This window comes from Salarias fasciatus, chromosome 7 (genome assembly GCF_902148845.1).
Source record: "Salarias fasciatus chromosome 7, fSalaFa1.1, whole genome shotgun sequence".
Lineage (NCBI taxonomy): Eukaryota > Metazoa > Chordata > Actinopteri > Blenniiformes > Blenniidae > Salarias > Salarias fasciatus.
In genome coordinates, this window is record NC_043751.1 from 10,404,378 (window position 1) to 10,424,254 (window position 19,877).

Sequence of the window (19,877 nt, forward strand, 5' to 3'; positions counted from 1 at the left end):
CAAATCCTTGCACACAAACCCTGATATTCTGAGAGAAATGAGTCTCAAACCAAAACAATATTGAAAAAAAAAATCCTCATCTTGATGCTTCCATCAAAATAAGCACATTGAGATTTCAGTGGGCTCCACTGAGGTGAATTAAACCTCCCCGCAAACTGCTTAGAAGACGAAATTGCACAAGGTAAACCGTGAAACTGATTACTTTCTGTCTGTGTTCCTCCTGCAGCTGCTCACCACTGCTCTCACTGAGAGATCTGTCTGTGAAAAACAACTGACTGATGCATTACTCTCACCAGTTGGTCGGGGGTGTGTGAATTGATAGCATCAGAAATGTCTTCAGTCTCTGTTCTCTTCGTTTAATCGAGTTTTCTTCTTTCGGGGCTTTCCAAACCGCTCAGGTTTCCTCTGTGAGCGAGCTGGTTCATTTCAGTTGTTGGTCTGAGTTGTAGGAGTAATAAAGTAGTGTGTTACTGTAGCAGTGACGTGTTAGTAACAGATGAAATGGCTGAAGTTTCTATGTGGTCATTACTTATTGTTCTTTAAGATCTCGTAGATGTGAAGAGTCGTAAAGCTGCTGTCTCTCTCGATCGCAGAGGTGGCTGTCGGCTTTGGCAGAAGGGAGTCATGACACTCGGGAGGCCGCCATTGTTGTTATTGCCCATCTACTCCAGCATGTGCAGAAGATGCACATGCGCAGTTGTAACGTTTTCAAAAAGTTGCGTTTTTCTCCGGCGACACGGAGGTGCAGCGTCGTCTAAGAGTTCCTCCTAAAATGCAACGAAAGTTTTCCATTTTCACATGACAATGTTGTGTAAATGGAACCTTAAAGTAACACAAAAGTATTTCATACATGACAGTAATTTGTTTCATTGCTGCTTTTTATAGAATTAAATGATCACATATCAAATGTCTACATGTACTGGACATTTGGATATTACTGGATATTTACTACATGTATTACATATTTTTCCACTGGTTTCTTTCAGCCAAAACTATAATATTTCTTTTTCACACATCTACAGTTTCTCTCTTCCATTCATAGAAAAATGAGACGTGAGGGGTTAGCGTATTCAGCTGCATGCCTGATGTGTGTCCTACTGCGTGCTTGGTTTCATGGTGTGACAGTGTGAACCTGTTTAACTCAGATTTTAATAACTGATCAAAATTGCTATTGCTATGATGATCACTGGAGTATTTTAGCGATTCCTCTGTTTTTCGCTGCTCTTGTCTGGTTAGTTGTGGAGCTGATAAGGTTTTCTGCACTTTTGCACACATCACAAAACTCGGTTTCAATTCAGTGCTATGGCACTTCTAAACCTCGGCTGTATTTTTATGTTTAGACACTTTGATCAAAAAAGAAAGGAAAAATGTCCCTGAAGTTATTCTAAAGTCACACTCTTCCACCTCTGACATAAAGAAGTTCATGGTAACTGCTGAAAGCTAAATCTCTCTCTGGCACTTCACCTCGCCCCAATAGCAAAGTGTTTTGTTGCAGAGCAGAATACATTACTCACCAGTATGTATGCAGTGAAGAAAGGTTATGAACAATGTAACATTAAACTTTAATAAATTATATCTGTGAAAATCCTCCATTGCCGATATACTCATGTTGTTCATATTGTTTCTCATGAATTTGGCCTTCGTACTCATAAGTTATGTTATTCAGCTAGTATGAGAAATAAAAAATGTAGAAAGAACAGAACTCACCTACTTAGATTGTGTTTCATCATCACATCATTGTCTTGCCTCTAGATAATTCAAAATAATGTCCATATCGTCACCCTCAACCAGAAGATCAGCTGGTCTGTCCCATCTCTGCATCTCTTACTGAATATGTATCATATCAAGTCAAACAATTGTTTTGGATGAAGGTTTGAACCTCCCTTCATGCAGATGATTGGTGTGATTGTGGTCGTTTTATTAGTTAATAGGACTATGATCACATTTTAAAGCAGCACATTTCCTCATTGCACAACAAACTCCCTGAAACACAAATTGTGAATCCAGTGTAATCTGGAAAATGTTTTTGAAAAGATGTTGATTCGTTGTGACATTGCGCTTCAGTAAACAGAGACGGGACTCCTTGTTCGGTACTTTCCCCATAGCTCTGCCCCCGCAGAGCCGTTAGCCTCCTGTGCTAACTGTTGAGAAATGTGTGAAACAGCGCGAGGGAGGGGTGGATGAAAACAAATAAAAACAGCAGCCGAAAAGCGCCAGATGTGGGACGCCTTTAACAGGTTGCCCCACTGCTGCCTGGGACCAATTAGCATTTGTCATGACCACCTTCCACCCCGCCGCTAGTCTGTATGTTTTCAATGCACATTTCTTCTTGCGTGCAATATGGTTAATATTTTATTAGCTGCACTAATTGTCTCCATCTACAGCAGCGCACCGCCTGTTTCCAGGTCCTAGAATTGTTATCAGAAAAACACAGTGGAACAGACGCTTCGCTCCCGAGCAGTTGCGCTCATCTAATTATAAAACACTAGGTAAATGTTGAGCAGATGCCCTCCGCAGTCGCACCCCTCCCGCCTCCCCCCCTCCGCCTTCCAATTGAGAGAGCCATTTGGTCTCATTCTAGTGTTACATTGGCTCCGCGTGGAGTGGCGAGCCGTGCCAAGCGACTGCCATGGTATAAATGAACCTAATCGCTCGCCAACTCTGCGAACTGTCCGCCACGCGAGAACAAAAGAAGTTCTACTTCAGTGGAACGGGCGTCAAACCCCGCCGCGGCGCCGCAGCTTCTGCCGTCGAGTTGAGGAGTAGCAGAGACACGTAACCGAGTCGGAGGACGCTTCCGCCACCTTGTGAGTGAGGAGCACCGCACTTCTGAATGACTAGTAGCTTCAGAGTCCTTGCACCCTGTGTTTGGCAGAGTCAGGCAGTAATTAGCCGAGGAAAGACAAAGAGAGTCGGCGGAGAGTGAGCGAGAGAGAAAAAGACACTTCTGCGTGTTACTCTTGCAACCTGTGACTTGATACTTGGGGGAACATAATCAGCCGTGACGTGACGTGACGGCACATTTGTTTTGGCAGCGGTGATGAACACAACTGTCAACAGCAGTTGAAAAAGCCTGGAAGTTGAAGGACAGGCGTGCTAAACCTCAGTCGCAGGAACATCTTGGCGAATCATGCAGAGTGTAAATCTGATGAAACTACTGAGCTGCAGCGGTGGCGAGGTAGCACTTGTTTATTGAGCCTAATTTTGGGTCCCATGCTGTCCGTCCGTCTCCTCCTTCAGTTTTCACATCTCTTTCCTGGCTTCATTACCCCGCGCTACACACACTCGGTGCCGGGGAGGCCGAGCAGCTGTCGTTTCTGTCTGGCAGGAGAGTCTCTTCTCCCTCCACAGCAGCCACAAGTGACCTGTTCCTGTCTGCGAGCCAGGACGGATGACGGCCCCGCCGCTGCCTGCCTGGTCCAGGTGTGAGCGCCGGGGTCCAAGCCCCGCCGACGTACCAAACCCTGCTTGTGGTTGCACTTAACGGCTGATTAAAATTTAATCTTGGCCTCATGCTTGTAGGAATAAAGCCTTGTGAAACAATGCTCAATTTATGTGCAGGTGGGATGAGTGCGAGGAGCATGCACGTGCACAGGAACAATCACATCCGCGTGCGCACGGGCATCCATTACCCAGTCGGACCATAAATCTGCCTTAGAATTAACCAGTGAGTAGAGGCTGATTGCTGTAGCGGTCCCCTCGCGTTCTGAGGAATGAGAATAAATGAGCGGCTGGTGGCATGAACAATCCTTTATTACACCCATTAGCCAGAGGAGCTGGAGCCTTATGAGGCAGGAGACACCAACCAGGCGGCCCCGGCGTCACACGCGCGGCCTGTTTATGCTTCCCGCGGCGGCGGCGGACCCCTCCCTTGCCCCAGCGCCGCACATGCATACCATTAGCACATTATCCACTCTGTTCACACAATCGGTGGCTTCACTGCAGTCGCCTGCCCACTCCTTGTAATGTCAAAACATTTGTGAAGTGCCAGCTGATAAGTGCAGCTCTGGAGTGCCTCCACCAGCTCAATATGTTCACCAGCACAGTTTTCTCTCTCTCTCTGTCTTTCTCTCCCTCTATTTCGGAGAAACTTCAAGATGTGGCAGAATCATTAATCAGGAACTTTGCTGTAAATCACACCACTCATCCCCGGATGCGCTATTCAAACAACAACAATGCCAGGTGTTCTTAATCAAGATTGGTTTGTTTGCTTGTTCTTTTTGCATATATTAAAATTTCCAGGTGGACTGTTTTTTTTTTTTTCTATTAATGTATTCTCCATCAAGAGGAGGGTAATGTTACAGCTCATTTGCTGTGCAGAGCTTCGAGTCATACAGGCATGTTTTGACAGGTGTTTCATTACAGCCAGAATATACTGGCGGACATTGTAATTCCTATTAAAGGTTATGTACCGTTCCCTGCCGCTCCACAGTGATGGAGGGCCTTTTTTCTTTTCTTTTTGTTGAACCTTCATTCGAGCTTAATTTTTTTTTTCTTTGTCATCAGGCTTGTGTTGCTTCCTCATTTGAAAATGGATCTTAAGCTGCTTCCACTGATCAATAAATTTAATCTTCATCACAAACGCCTTGGCCAAGTCCAACACTGAACAGTTGGCAAAACCTTTCCGAGCTGACCATTAAATGCCCTCACTGAAGCATTCGCATGGCAACAAGAACAATAAACCAGCAACAACAACAAAAAACAAACTGTTTAATAAAACATAAACTGAATCAGTTCTGTCTTCATTAGGTTGAAAAACAATGACCTGAACAAATGTTCTCGCCTCACCAAATGGCTAAACAAATTCAACAAAAGCTCCAAAACTTGACACTGTGTCATGCGCCAAGTTTTCTTCCTCATGCACAGGCTGTGTGTGAGCGTGTGTTTTATATTGTTTTCTTGTTTTTAAATACATTGATCCTGTTGTACACTGACCCAGCAGATCTCAGAGCAAGGGAAAAAAAAAAAGTCTAGGAATCAATGAACTTCTAGGTGGAAACATGCTCCAAGATTAAGATCAGAGTAGACGCACTTGAGGTTCACTTTGCAGGCAAAACTGGTCTTAATCAGACCAGTTAGGATTTTTCCACGTTCGCCGTGTGTTGCCCGGCATGTCACATGTTCAGTGCATGCAGGACTGATCGCACTGGAGTCTGATGGCAGTCACACTTAAATATGAAGAACCATGCAGTGAAATCACGATTGACCATCGAGACTGCAGGAGGTTTGGAAATACCTTTCATGTGTGGTTGAGTTTAAACATGCACTGTGACAGAGGATTTAGTTGCAAATGAGTATTTAAGTGTCTCACAATTAAAATAAACTTTAGTGTGCACTGTTTGAACAGTAATTTTATTACCAAGCAAAAATGGCTAAACTAATAGAAAAGCAGTGCTTTTCTGGCATTATTTGGACACCGCAGATCGGTATTCATCAGTAAAATTGATTCTGTGTAACTGGATTGGTCCCCACACTGCTAAAAAAGGTGGAAAGAATGCCAGTGTTTTGTCATATGTCTCAGTTTATCCTCTTTTCCATTAAAGGATTAACAACCTGTGTGATGGATCCATGTTTGTGCGTGTGTGTGTGTGTTGACTGATGTGCACAGGTACAGTATTTATCAGGTGTACAGTAGCTCCTCAGAGCATAATTTCTGTCTCAGTTGTTCCAACTGTGTAATCAGGACACAGTAGGAAACACTGAATTGCCTCCAATTTCCTCTGACTTCCCTTTGTTTATTGACTCAAGGACCTGACAAGGAGAGAGACTCAAGTGGGTTGAAGGGAAAAAAAAAAAACCAGACACCAACCCTGGTAACCTCTCGCCGGCGCTCTCGTTGTGCCACGAACAACACGGCGGGGAGCTGTGAAGCAGATTGATTACACTTGTGATCACTCTTCTACGATAATGTCCTTCCTTTTAATCATGCATTGTGCCGCTGCTCTTTACAAGGATAAGATTATCATCAGCAGCTTCATCACTGTCTCATTTCTAATGCCGTCCTAATTGGGCAGCTCTGCTTTTCGTCAGAAGTTTTGATCTCATTTACCGCCGTGTCCTTCTGCAATAATAGGATTACCCTTGAATGCTGTTTTTATTTCCCACTTTGCATTTCTTTGGTATGTCTGCTGGTTTCACACAGAGGCGCTCTGCGTTCCTATGGACTACATGTAAGGATTGTTTTAGTGCTTGAGTGTAGATTTCCAGATGTCAAGTGGATGTAATTACTTAACAAATCTCCTTAGGACTTCTATAGCTCTTCTTTGTCAATTCAGAGTTGGCTGTATTTGCTGTGTATTGTCTCAATCCCCCCGGAGTGAAACTTTGCCAAGTACACCGAAGTCAATAGCCTGGTGTTTACTTACTGGGTTCGAGTGAAGCCTTATAATCCTCTGCCTCCATAAACCTGACATCTATTCCAATCATCAGCCATTTACCTGCCAGACGTCGGCTGCTTTTGCTTTCTGTGCAGCATTCATTGTGTTATTAAGATTTGAAGATGTGTAGATGAGACCAAAGTCTGAATGAGAGCGTAGACCTGGCGGCCTCAGGCTATCATCAGTAATCTGCTCCTTTTATTCTCTTTGACACTGCTTGAATTGACCAGATCTTCTCGCTGTCAGTCACTGAAGCAGCCTTGATTTTCTCTGGTCCGCTATCTTTTCAAGTCCTTTGAGGCGGTTGACATCTCTGATTGGATGCTAATTACTTTTATTTGACTGTCTGGAAAGTGTTGGGAACGGCGGCGGCAGGTACGCACATATCCGGCACCACAGGCATTAATGCACAAAGTAATTTATTTCTCATCAGCTTGATTATTTGTAAGATGTTGATTATTGAGGTTCCTTCCTCCCCCTCACACCTCTCAACTCCCTCCTTACCGTCTCCTGTTTTCTTCCTTCTCTCCTCTTCATGTGACGCTCTGTCTGAACCGGCTCCTTGTTAATAGCTAACAGGCAGATCAGCGGTCAGCCGCAGGGGTCTGGACTGACCTTTCCAACCCTTGTAGTTTATTACGTGGACTGTCAAAGCCCCACGTGCTGCGGTCTGACCTCCACTCCCGTTCCTGGAACCAGCCGCGCTGCGACGGCCACACAGACGGAGACCCGGTTAGAGAGGTGGAACGGGGGGAAAGGAGGCCATGTCTTTGTTGTAATCATGAAGTGTGTGTCTGGCGTTATGTAAATAGAGTGTATCCATTGTTAATTGCCTTCATGACAAGAATAAGCACATCAAACATGAGGGGAACAGAGTTTCCTTTATTATATACTTAAAAAAAACTGATATGAAATAAATAGATGATAAAAAAAACAAATCAACCAGTTTTATTTGCTTTCGTAATGATTCAAACAAGATCAAGCAGCATCTTAAGTTTTTCTTCTGTGGGACAAATTAAAGAACGTCCACTTTAAACCGAGTTGGTGAAGTTCAGGATTGGAGTTAATATGAGCACTTGTAAACATAGATAATGATTTTTATTTCTATACACACTGTTTTGAACTTTTGATACTTCAGCTATAGAAAGAAAGTCATATTTTAAGAGTCAGAATCTCCTGAACTAAAGTACAATTTGGAGCCGTTTCATCCACCCTAATATGGTCTAACATGGACCTCCGCCCTCTCCGTTCAGAAAGCCAGAAGAGCCGTGAATCTACTAAATATATGAAGATCTGCAACATTTCACCGATTGGCCTTGACCGAGTTACCTCAGATAATATCTCATTTTTAATCTGCCCTGGGATCTAACGCCATTTGTTTTACCTGAGGGGAACAACTCACACCTTCCCCTTGAGCAGCTCTTACTCAAGTGGAAAAAATGGATTTTCCTCTAATCCCAAGGTTGGCAGTTCAATCCCCGTCCAAGCCTGTGGACGTTTCTCCCAGAGGAGGGAAAACACCTTGCATGGAAGCTGTGTCTCCACTGGTCTGTAACTCTGACTGAACGGCTCAATCCGACAAAATACAGCATCAAACATATTAACGGCAGTATACTTTTTGGTTTTGGTTATATTTTTCTGAATTTAACACCTTCTTTTAGAAGGTTTTATCAGATTATCGGTTATTCACTCTGTTGAAACATTTACTCCACTTCCCTGTTTCTGTCTCAACGGGGGGGGAGTTAAACTTAAAAAACAGACTCTGAACAAAACTTTGTTTGTGCTTGCTTGGTTTATTTCCTCCTTTATATGCTTTAAAATGGGAACAGACACATCCTGCGTGCTTTTCTTTGTTGCACCTATCGTCTGACTCAAAGAGGTTTTCCACAACAGCAACCGCTTGATTTTTCTTCCGTCAGCATAAGGATGGCACCATTACTCCTTACATCTCTTCACGCCAGCCTGGACATTCTGCTGATCCGCACAGCACATAGTATCACCCAGCTACCCCCCGCCCCCCATCCCCCACTCCTTTCTCACCCCTCTGCCCCCCAAACCAATTACCAGTTATCACCGAGAAGGAGGCTGTTCTCCCATTAGTTATTCATCCATCCAAGTGCTGCTTTTACTCTTTAACTCGATTTTCTCCCTCCATTTTGCATTAAAGCTCGCTTCAAGATGGCAAGATCTTAAAAGTTAAGCACAGAGATTAACTGTGCATCTCTAAATCTCTTTAACAAATATACCCGGCATGTACCATTAACCTTGAACAAGCTGATTAACTTAGCGCTCCCTTCCCTTCACAAGTCCCCAAATCGTATTTGCAATTCGCTGCAGATTCTCATAATACAGTCAAAAATAGAAGAGCGCCATCATCTCACATTCAGCCATAATCTGTTGGCGATGAAGATGGAATGCCGGACTGATGTAATTTCATGGGAAAGTGATCAGAAGCCGTCCAGGAGAAAGCCGAGGATGTTAAAGACGCCATGCAGTGGACGTCTGATGAAAACATGGAAGTGCTGTGTGTTCTTCTTCTCAGCTGTGTGGGGTTCAGTAATGCTGCTGTTAATGGCCTATTCATTGCCAAAACAGTCACAGGCCCCGGGGCCCAGAATCAGGGTTTATGTTACCTGAAAATCTCATTAACTTCTCGCCGTGTGTTTGGAGACTCATGTTATGAAGTAAAACATAACGGACAACTGGCTGCTATTCTAAAATGAGCAATTCGGTGACGCTAACAGAGATTTCAGCAAGCTGAATGTTTCTCCCTCGGCTTTTGCAGAGTTCTGTTATTATTGAATTAATCTCATCTTTACCACCTGCGTGTAAGTTTAGTAAGTTTACTTACTGTACTTCATTATGTAACTGGTTACTTTTTGTCAGTAGCAATTAAATTAACCTGCTTTTTCATCCGGTAACCGGTGAGCGAATGGTTCCTCACCTGTTGTGCTGCAGTTCTGTGGGGGAGCCTTGAACACAAGTCCTCCCTTTATCCTCTTCAAGTAGTCGCCCTCATATTGAGCGATAACAGCTGAGAGATTAGATAATAAACACATGCAAAAAGGTGCACAATGAACTTTAGAGCCCATTGAAGGAGGTGATACACTTTAAACGAGTTGCGTAATAAAGGGAGTACTCTACAGAAGATTGGTGCTCAAAGTCGGAAATTGGCAGAATTCATCAAATGTTCCGGAGGCATAAAACCTCAGCGGCAGCGCGCGGCGCCTTTAATGTGAAAAATAGCCCAGGGGCCTTGTGGAGTGTGTTTTATGTGGTTGGAGGGGTTAAAGGAGGCCTGTACATTGGTTCATGTAAAGATATTGAGGGGATTGTCAGATTTCCCCAGCGGCGCACTCTCTCTCTCTCTCTCTCTCTCTCTCTCTCTCTCTCTCTCTCTCCCTCTCCCTCTCCCTCTCTCTCTCCCTCTCTCTCTCTCCCTCTCTCTCTCCCTCCTTCTCGCTGTTTCATGTCATTGGAGCGTTGCTTTGAGTCGCGGTGACAGTAGCGCTGACTGTCGGGGGTTGATTTATGCAGTCATAAGGCCTGTACTGTCGCAGACCTTGGCCCATATTTTATTCTGACGCTTATTATTGAAATGAGACATTTGGGTGTAAAGGGGAACCGAATCAGTTTTCTGACTGAGAGGACAAGGCAGCAGTCGTGTTTTCATCAAATCTCAGTCTTCCAGGATTTGGAAAGTCCTCGGGGACTCTTTAATACTACTTCTCCGCTGAATGTTTGCGTTCCCTCCTGTGTAAAGCTTTTTTTATGTATAGAAATGCAAATCTAGCTTCACATGTTGGAAGGCAGGATTGCAACACGGCGACGCCGGAGTGCGGCTCGATGTTCGAGGCACTCAAAGAAAAGGTAGACCAAAGCAGTCAGTCACCGGGGAGCCGCTTCCAGGTTTATCATCCGCTACTCTTTTGTTACACACTCGGTTGGAAAAATCAGCAAAGGTATAGTTGTGCTTTTCACAGTCGTACTTTGTAGTAATTATTTTGGTGAAAGGCCCTTCACAGGTTCTGCATTGACAGTGTTACATGAATGGTGGTTGGAGGATTACTGGAGCTCGGTCGGCCATTAATCATCAGTACAAAGGCTGAGGAGAAAGTGCTTGCCTTGGCAGTTTCATCTCCGTAATAAAACGCAGCGGTGCTAAAAATATACTCGAAACTTTCACATTTCAAGTTTAATATGACGTGATTTATGTCATCAGAAACGTTGTTTTCAATTGGAAAATATATATTCACATTAATGTCAAACATCAGTCTGACCGAATGTCCACTCTGGGATTTTAATTAAATAATGTCACGGCGTCTTGTCATCGATGCGGATTAATCAATATGTGTATCCTGTATCTATTGGAGCAGGTAGGATTCACAGCAATGCTCAGTGGTTGTAATTATGATCATGTAGGGAGGAAAGAGAACAAGATATAAGGAGGAAAAATGTTTGTGGTTTGGTAGATTGCCGATATGTTTCATTTCAACTCGTTAAACAGGAAAATTTATTTAATATTTGAATCTCATGTGAGACAAAAACCTGCTGTTGGAGCATAAAATAAGAGTTTTTCTCTCACTGCTTCATATTTGTCATTTTTTTAAAAAAAATCTGAGTATGCATGAGCCCCATATCTGTCTCACAGATGAGAAGTGACAGGAGCGATTCATTTAGGCTGATCCGTTGTTGGCAGGTGCTTAGCGGCTCGCCCGATGAGACGATAGATACATACATCGCAATCATTCCCCTACATGCTCATTAGTTCAGGTGAGCATAGGGACTGAAGTAGGTCAAATGATTATGCATGTAAAATTAACAAAATCCATCAAAAGTTCACTGACTGACATGTTATATTTATTTCAATCCATTGAGCGCTGGAACATACATCCTCGGTTTCACATCAGACAAATGATCTTTGCCTGATGAAGAGAAGTGTTTTCCCCTTACATCACAGTGAATAGAATAAATATTGTAACAATGGTAATAATGTAATTATTTACTGTACGATCAGGTCATTCCAGGTATATTTTCTCCATCTTTCAGCGCTCACCTCCAGCTGACTGGACCCTATCAGTGAGGGGGTCATGTGGCCTTTTCCCAAAAGGTGAGGAGATGGAGCGGGCTTGTAATCGGCGGCTGGAAGAGCCTGACTCCCGGGGCTGGATGACCTACATGTTGCACTCGCTCCATCTGCCCGCATACACTTACCGCCCCGCAGGCTGCCACTCAAAGCAGCAGGTGACGGTGCACGGCGGATCCAGACCGAGGGCAGCCCAGGCTTCCTGCATGTGCAGATGTTGAGCGCTGCACCCAAGGTTACCCGGTTAAACCTTGGACCCGGACGGATGACCTTCTCCTCCTTGGTTTCCCGTTCAGACGGGAGTTTTCTCCTTGTTCACAGCGTAAACTCCATGAAATTGAAAACAAAAACATTTCATTAACATTCAAAGCGCTACTCGCAAGCCATAAACCAATGTATGCAGTTAATTCAAAGACATAAAAAAGGTAATGGACTATTAGACTCCACTGCCCGAGGCTGCGTTTTCTCCTTGTAGAAGGAGTACATCAATCACTTCTATCAGTAATCCCCCCCCCCCTGCAAGCTGCCGGCGGTGTCTGTGCTTCCTGTCCCTGAGCCGAGGCACATGTGGCTGGAGCTGACATGCTAACAGATAAACTGGCCCCACTTTGCCACCGCTATCGCTACATTCTGCCCTCGGTCTTTGAAGATATTGATGGGAGGCAGCGGTCGATGAGACAAAAGCGGCAGCGGAGGAGGCGCCTGAGGAGCGGCGCTAAGCCACTGCCTGTTTGTTCTCCCTCGCCTGTCCTCTTACCTGCAGGATAAATGACAGGACCAGACGCAGATGAGAGCGCCTCCAGGACCGGGCTTTGCTGTGGGCGGCTACACGCTCATATTTGTAAAAAAAAAAAAAAAAAAAAAAAAGGAGTGAGTTTTAGTGAAGTTTTTGACTTTCTTTGTTAGCGTTGATATTTACCGAAGCGGAGACTTAATGCACTCGACTGCGTCGCAGGAAGACGCTTTCTGAACGCCTCTGTCAATAAGGGATTCTGCCACAGAGAAAAATGAGACTCCATCCTTTTGTTACACTCCACTAAGCTGGTTTACTGCATTTGTTGTTGGAAAGCTGGTGGTCGTCTCGGGGGGGCTCTGAATGAAAACACATTTCTCCTCTGGCTGCAGCTGCTGCAGATCCGTGTGCAAACAGCCGGCAGATGTGTCGTGATGCGTCCAGCGCCTCCATCCCGGAGCCCATTTCCTCTCCAACTTCACATTTACCTGATCATATCCTGTCCCCGTTGTCGAGCAAATGATCTTTCACGAGTAATCACCTTTGTTTTGCTCCAGACCATTGAGATAATTCACGTTGACTGCCTGCATATGGAGCAGCTTTTGGCCATGAAGCTCCTGCAGAGCTGCTCGGGATTCCATAAACACTCCAGCTGCTAAATAATTTGTTGCAGACAGATTTTGTTTATCAGCGTGTGTTTGTGAATGAATATGTATTTGCATACTTTATGTGCTCTCTCTCTCTCCAAGAGGATTTTTTGATGCTTGTTTAACTCCGCTAAAATACATGATGAAACTTTAAGAGGCCGAGAGCTGGGGGGGGGGGGGGGGGGGGGGCTCCTCGTGGGAAGAAATCGCGCTTGAGATCAAATAATGTGGCCAATTTAACCGTATAGGCTCCCATTCAGCATCTCTGGGCTTTGAGTAAGGATTCACTTTGTGGAGAATAAAGCTCTGTTTCAAGACCGCGCTGAAGGCAGCGCTTCAATGTAAGGACGTCTGAGAATAAGTGGAAACCTGCAGCCAAGCTTATAGAAACCCTCCCATCTGTCAGACAGGAACGGCAGACCCACAGAACTAACCGAGGCGGTGCGGTTTGGTTGGATAGGCATCAGTCACGAAGTCCCCAATGCACCAGTTAAGGCTACTTAATAATCTCATGTTTATTGGGGATTAAGAGTTCCATCTGGCTCTGGTGGAAACCAGCGAATGCAGTTTGAAAAAAAAATAAAGGGTTTTCTCCTTTCACTGTGGCTTTTGAGTGGAGGAGGCGCCTGGACCGGACAGTCGGTACCAGAGGGAGAGCGGCGAGATTTGATCATTTTTCTTGGAGTCTGTCGTCCGCCATCGGCCGCTCCATTCGTCTGCTCCGGCTCCTTTGTCTCCTGCAGGCTGGCTGTTCCAGGATTAGGCTACAGAGCAGGAGACGAACAGGAAGAAAGAACCCGAACGAGGCAGTCGGAGAAACTGCATGAGCTAATTATTATATTGCTCCATATTTCTTTAATACAATACTTAAGTGTAATTTATGTCCTGCTGAATTTAATACCTGCTGAGTGGCCAAAAGACTGGTAGCAGGAGTGCAGTGGGAGGGAAGCGGGGCTGCACCAACACATGTTTTCACCTTTCTTTTTTCCTTCGCCTTATTCCTCCAAATTGCCCCGCGGTCGCTCCGAAGTGATGTTGACCCAGTTTATCTCCCACTCAGGTGATTAATGCGAGATCGCTCCAAACAAAGGTCACATCAGGAAGCAGGAGAACGAGCACGAGCGCGAGAGGAGCTCGGGGAGTTCTACACGGCTGCTGTTATGGCTGAGAAAATAAGTTGTTTGTGTTTTATAGGGCTTCACTCAGTCTCCAGAGACACACTCAGAGGAGTGAAATAAAAAATAGAAAAAAAAAACAAAACAAACAATAAAAGACAGACACAAACATACACACCCAGGAATGACCCAGGAATGGGAGCAGCACACCGATACCATGGTGCAACAGTTATTACGTTGTTGATGTTATTGTCCTCCGCTGATTTCACAAATGAAGAATTTGCTTACTTAACAGGCGCTTTTTGTGGGGCCTCTGGGGCGGCGCAGAAAAATACAGCCACAGTCATGTAATCAGAAAGGGACGCATTATAGGAAATGTCATATCGAACATTTATCTCGGCTTTATCGCCCCGGTGGCGGCGATAGCTGTAAATCACTGGCATTATGCCGTGTGCTCGTCGGTCCAACTTGTGTCTGATTCTCATTAACACAAAATTATGGGAAAGTCTTGAGAGAACAAAGTACCACAAACAAAAAGTAATGAATGCTGAGAATACATTTCACTCTGTCACTGTGCTCTTTAAATGTTTGGCTCAGAGGTTTGTGCTGAACACAAACTGTCTTTATTTAATTATTATGTAACATCCTGAATATTGTAAGTCAGGGACAAATTCCAGAGCTGGAACGATGTGTCTCAAAGATGGAGTAGTTGACAAAACTACTTGAGATGTTCATGTTTACGTTAGCATATTGAACGCCATTTTTAGCTTCATCGGTTTTTCCTCTGCCTACATGACAGTCGAATCACAGCGTTTTCTAAAACTTCCTGTTGATCATATAGATGGTATTTTTTTGCAGTGTGAAATCCCCTGCCTCTGTCCCTGCAGCATGCCACCTTCAAAACTCATAATAAAGTTGAGTGTGAGGATCACTGCGACCTTAAAAACACAATATATGACCCAAAATAAAGTATAGATATGATAATTATGGCACTAAATCAAACAGATGCTGCGAAGAGGTATTTAAGACGGCTCTGATTTAGCCCATTGTCACACAGTCCGTTATCATTTCATTTTTACAGCTTTGTAACCATAAAACTTAATGTTTTCCACTCAGATTTATTGACTGAGGATGTTGGAACAATATAAAACATACACCACACATAAACTCAGTAACTTTACAGTCCTTGACAGTTTTCACTACGTGGCGCATGAGTTTGGACGGACATAAATGGGAACTTAACCGATTGCCAGAGGCCTAAAACTACCACTTCAGAGAGTCGGTCTTTTGTGAATTTTCCACTTTCTTAGGGATATTAGATTAAATTGCTGGAATAACTCTTCAGAGATGACATGATGATGATTTGTGTGTGAATTACTGTTGGAACACAAGCAAGTTTTGGGATATTGAAGGTTTTAGATGTGATTTTTGAGTCTTTTGATCACTGGTGTTTGTTAAACTTCATTTTTACCTTTTCAAGATTCTAAATTAATAGATTCTAGTTCTGTAATTTCAGATAATCCAGCAAAAATGTATTGCAAAATTAGTATTATTGTTATTTTTGACACTTGAAGACATTGTGAAGACGTTAATATGGAGAAGAAACTGATCAAGTCAGAATCCAGAGCTGATGGGAACCACCGAGCCGTCCTGATGAGGAAGGCTTACATGAAGAGATGTAGACACACACATCGGAAAAAATGAAATATATGTGTGAGTTCTGCCTCACAGACCATTTATCCTGTCAGGTCCCATCAGTACTTCACTTCTGCTTAAAACCAGTTGAGTCTTTTTTTTTTTTTTTTCTTTAAACACACCGTGTCTGATTCCCAGAGAAGTGTAGGAGAACGAGCGTTAGTGGTTGAGTTTGAGGGTTGGAAAGCGCGAGCCTCCTCTGTGGGAGGTCCCTGGTGGTTTCTGTTTCTTCACTGTTCATTTACATAAAGCCACACACGCGCCAAACTGTCGACGGCTCGTGAATTTAGGTCATTTTGTTTGGGATGAGCTCGAGATTCCGTGTTTTCTCACTGGGTCTTTCCCCAACTGACACGTGCGATTTTAAATACGTTCTTTCACTTTTACACTTATCATATGAATCGGTTTCATCTCGCTGTGTGAGCAGAATATACTCCACTCCAGAGCCATATTTAAATACAAGGCTTCGGGGTAATTATTCCGTGCCTACCTTATTTTCTTTCTTAGGTTCTGCAGTTATCTAAATTATAATCTCTGGTTTCGGCGTCGGTACCAAAGCCTCTCCGAGGTGTTCCACAGCCATGGTTTCTCTTCCAGAGAAATTACTGCTGCTAAATGAAGCAATGATTTGCTTTATATGTGCCAGCTGTAGTGCAAATGGTTTTCAATCTGCCAGAAAATCCAGTTCATTTTGTGGAGATGAGGCTGAAGATGGAATGAGGGAACGGGGGCCGTTCAGGCTTTGATCTGACACCCTGATAATGTTGCATCAAACTGTATTTTGTGTGTATGTTTTCCAGCGCCGTGTTCATGAAGATTTCTTTTTGATCATCGATCAAGAAAGCATTCAGGGGATAAAAATACCAAATCAAAATTTCAAATGCGTGTGCCCTCTGTGCAACTATAATAGCAGTGAGTGAGAATGGCCTTGAGGATCTGGGATTTTGCTCAGATCGGCCACGTTTCACGTTAAACCTTCACTCCTCTGTAACTTCAGTGCATTTTCGTGATGAAACACACTGATATAGATGCTATTTCGTATGCATAACAATTGGAATTGTAGTGTGTCAGTCTTGCTATGTTTAAAGCGAATGTGAGTAAACCTGACAAAAACACACAAACACTCACAGAAACAAACCAGAATGAGTCCCATTTCTCAAATCTCCAAATCCGTCCTCCTCAGGTCAACGGAAAAGAGTTGTCCAGGTGCAGCCATGAGGAGACCGTGGAGGGCTTCCACACTGCCAAGGACCCCGTCGTGGTGCAGGTCATCCGGCGAACCCCCAGCGGCCGCCCCCACGGCCCCCCTCAGGAAATCCACGTGGTGGACGTGTGCACTCAGACCGACATCACCTTCGAGCACATCATGGCGCTGGCAAAGCTGCGGCCTTCAACCCCTCCTGTGCCTGACGTCTGTCCTTTCCTGCTCTCTGACAGGTGATACTGATGCGCTTGCTATTTCTGTGAACCTTTTTTCCCCGATAATTAAAAACACCAGAACAGTGTGACTTCTACTTTCTTACACAAATTAAGAGGGATCACTTTCAGCAGTTCTGAATAATTCTCTTTAATTTCAACACACATCTTCCAGGGAGTTTGTTGTGGTGTCCTTGCTGTGACTTTGGTGGCACCGACGCTAATTGAGAAAGAAATAACAGCGGAGAGAAATGTTATTGAGCTATGAAGCAGAAAAATCAGTGTTTGCGGGATTAGCGTCAGAAGAACACACGACGCCTCTAAAGTACATTAACTGTGCACCCAGCTGCAGTTGATGATGACAAATATAGATTCGTTTGATGAACGAGCTCCTCGGTATCCTTCATGTGCTCTTTCACAAGTGGGAAACCAACAAAGGAAAACAAAACTAAAGGGAAGGAGTGACTGATCAGTGTACAGAGTTGAGAGCATTTATTAACAAAGCCAGACGATAAAAGTCATAAATATGTTTTCTGGAGCGTAAAATTAGATGAAACTCAATTGTTCTTGTAATATTACATTAATTTTTGGCAGGACACATTCATTTTCTATATGTATGTGTATATTTAGTTGATTTCATGTGAAACTGTGCACTCTCGCTCTTCAGATGGTTTGGTTGTCCTTCGCAGTTTCGGGACGTCAAAGTAGTTTGAGTTACACTTTCTTATTGCTTCTAAAGCTGTAGTTGAAGCGCCCATTAACCTCTCTCGGTGGTGTCAACCAGGAGCAGATCACTTTCTATGGATGTGTTGTATCACACCAACGTGTTTGTCCAGAAACTCAAAACTGACTAAACTCTTGCAGCACGATCGACGTTCCCTGATTCAATTCCCACATCTAGACATCCTTCAGTTCCACACAATCAATCTGAAAGTGGTCCTAAGCATACAAATATGCTCTATATGTAAACACAATTACTGGATTGTCCCTAACCTTCATTGTACAGTCAGTTCCCTTCACTAAAATTCGCCACGTTGAAATAGTTTTTTCAAAACATTCAGCGTTCGCATTTACATCACTTTGTCATATTTGTAGTTAATGTGGTTTCTTTGCATGAAATATGGAGTCTAATAAATGCTCGCAATCAAATTCTGACGCCGCTACAATTTCACTTGCATGAATGACTTAAAATTGAACAAAAATTGAAGCAAGAGATCATTTCTGTGTTTGTCGTTTCCCAGAACAACATGTGGTACAATCACAGGAACCTCATCACGTCTCGACTGGATGCCTTGTAATGTTTTATTGTTTTATGTGAGACGGAAGATCCGACCTGAGAGTTGAAAGCATCAACATGAGCTTTTTAAGGAAAACCACAGAAGGAAATACAGCTTGTTGTTTCATCTTCCTGGCATTTCGCTTTAGATTCGGTGTCTCAGAGGAGAGGTAAAGACAAGAGAAAGAAAATAGTTTAGCATGAAGGAGTATCTGGGCTCCTCCTCCAGGGGATGGGACAATAACAATGCAGGAGGTTTACAGCAAAAAAATAATGGAGAAATTATAGTTTGTGTTGGCTTTTGGTGCTCTAGATGAATAATCCCCCCAATAATACACATTTTGAATACTGTTGCCGTTGTCATTTGTCATTGGAGAAATATTCAAATATCCGTTCGTCTGTCGCCTGCTCAATATGTGCAGATCATTGTTGAAAATTGGTGATTTGCGGCGTTGCGCACAGCTCATAAAGAGGCGCGCGTGACCTGATCAGAACTGTTACACACGCATATCTTCTATAATGCCGTCGCACAATTCCCCACAGGAGCTCCTCGCCGTAATTGGAGCTGCATGCTCGGTGCACGATTTTGACTCGTGGAGGGTTTACAAGGTGATTTAAGCAAATGGGCTAATAAAAAACTAGGCAACACAAAGCAACGTACACTTACAGCCCGAGGCGGAGTCCAAATGTAATCAAAGTGTCCCATAAAACTGGCGTTTTCTTCTCTTCATCTGAGATCAGGTGCACAATCCAATATACAACAGGTTTTATAGATACAGCAACCGTCGGCGGCCTGTTTTCTTAAGCTAGATTGTAAATTTAAATGTATGATTTTCTTTGCATGGACTGCATCAGATGTCATTTTATGAATAATACTGAGGCGTGGGGCTTTTTGACATTCATCAGTCTGTCGTTATATTCCCAGGATGCTTCTTGACTGAGTCTGAGTCATACAGCCCCTGAACACACTCCACAGAGGAGCTTTTCCTTTAAGTTCTTTCCGACCGGGACTGACTTGTGTGGCGGTGAAGCTGCTCGTCCCGTCCGGCCCTCACAGTGCTACTTTGTTCACCGACTGAAGGATGCATAATGGAATTACTCCGTACAATGTGGGGGAGCTTCGGCTGTCAAGAGCAGGAAGCAAATTACTGGATGTGGATATGCTGTTATTAACAAGGGGCTGTACTTTTATGACACACACACACACACTCTGGCAGCTTTGAAAGCTCTTGACAAATCCTTTCTTCTTCCGATTCGGGCTAAGACAAAGGCTACAGAGTCCTGTCACTTTGAGGTTTGAACGTTTTGGTGCTGACGCCTTAAATCCCCTCCTCTTCTTTTTCCCCTCTGTCTCTCCTGACAGCTGTCATTCCCTTCATACAATGGACCAGGACTACTATGAAGGGACTGACTACCTCTCCCCCGTTCCTGCTGATGGAGAGAGGACAGAGGAGTTCGAGTACGAGGTGAGACACCAGTGTTATGACCTTCAGCCGAAGGTCTGATGTGCTGAGTCTTTTCACCCTCTTGTG

At 43.9% G+C, this 19,877-nt stretch overlaps 1 protein-coding gene across 1 annotated transcript in view; it reads left to right on the plus strand.

Moving 5' to 3' along the window:
* The window catches only part of LOC115391597 (PDZ domain-containing RING finger protein 4), a 51,268-nt gene that overhangs the window by 14,210 nt on the left and 17,181 nt on the right, over positions 1–19,877 (plus strand). Inside the window, exons 2-3 of the mRNA XM_030095875.1 lie at positions 16,837–17,090; positions 19,709–19,811. Of these exons, the coding sequence (XP_029951735.1) occupies positions 16,837–17,090; positions 19,709–19,811 (357 nt within the window). The remainder of the gene's footprint in view (positions 1–16,836; positions 17,091–19,708; positions 19,812–19,877) is intronic.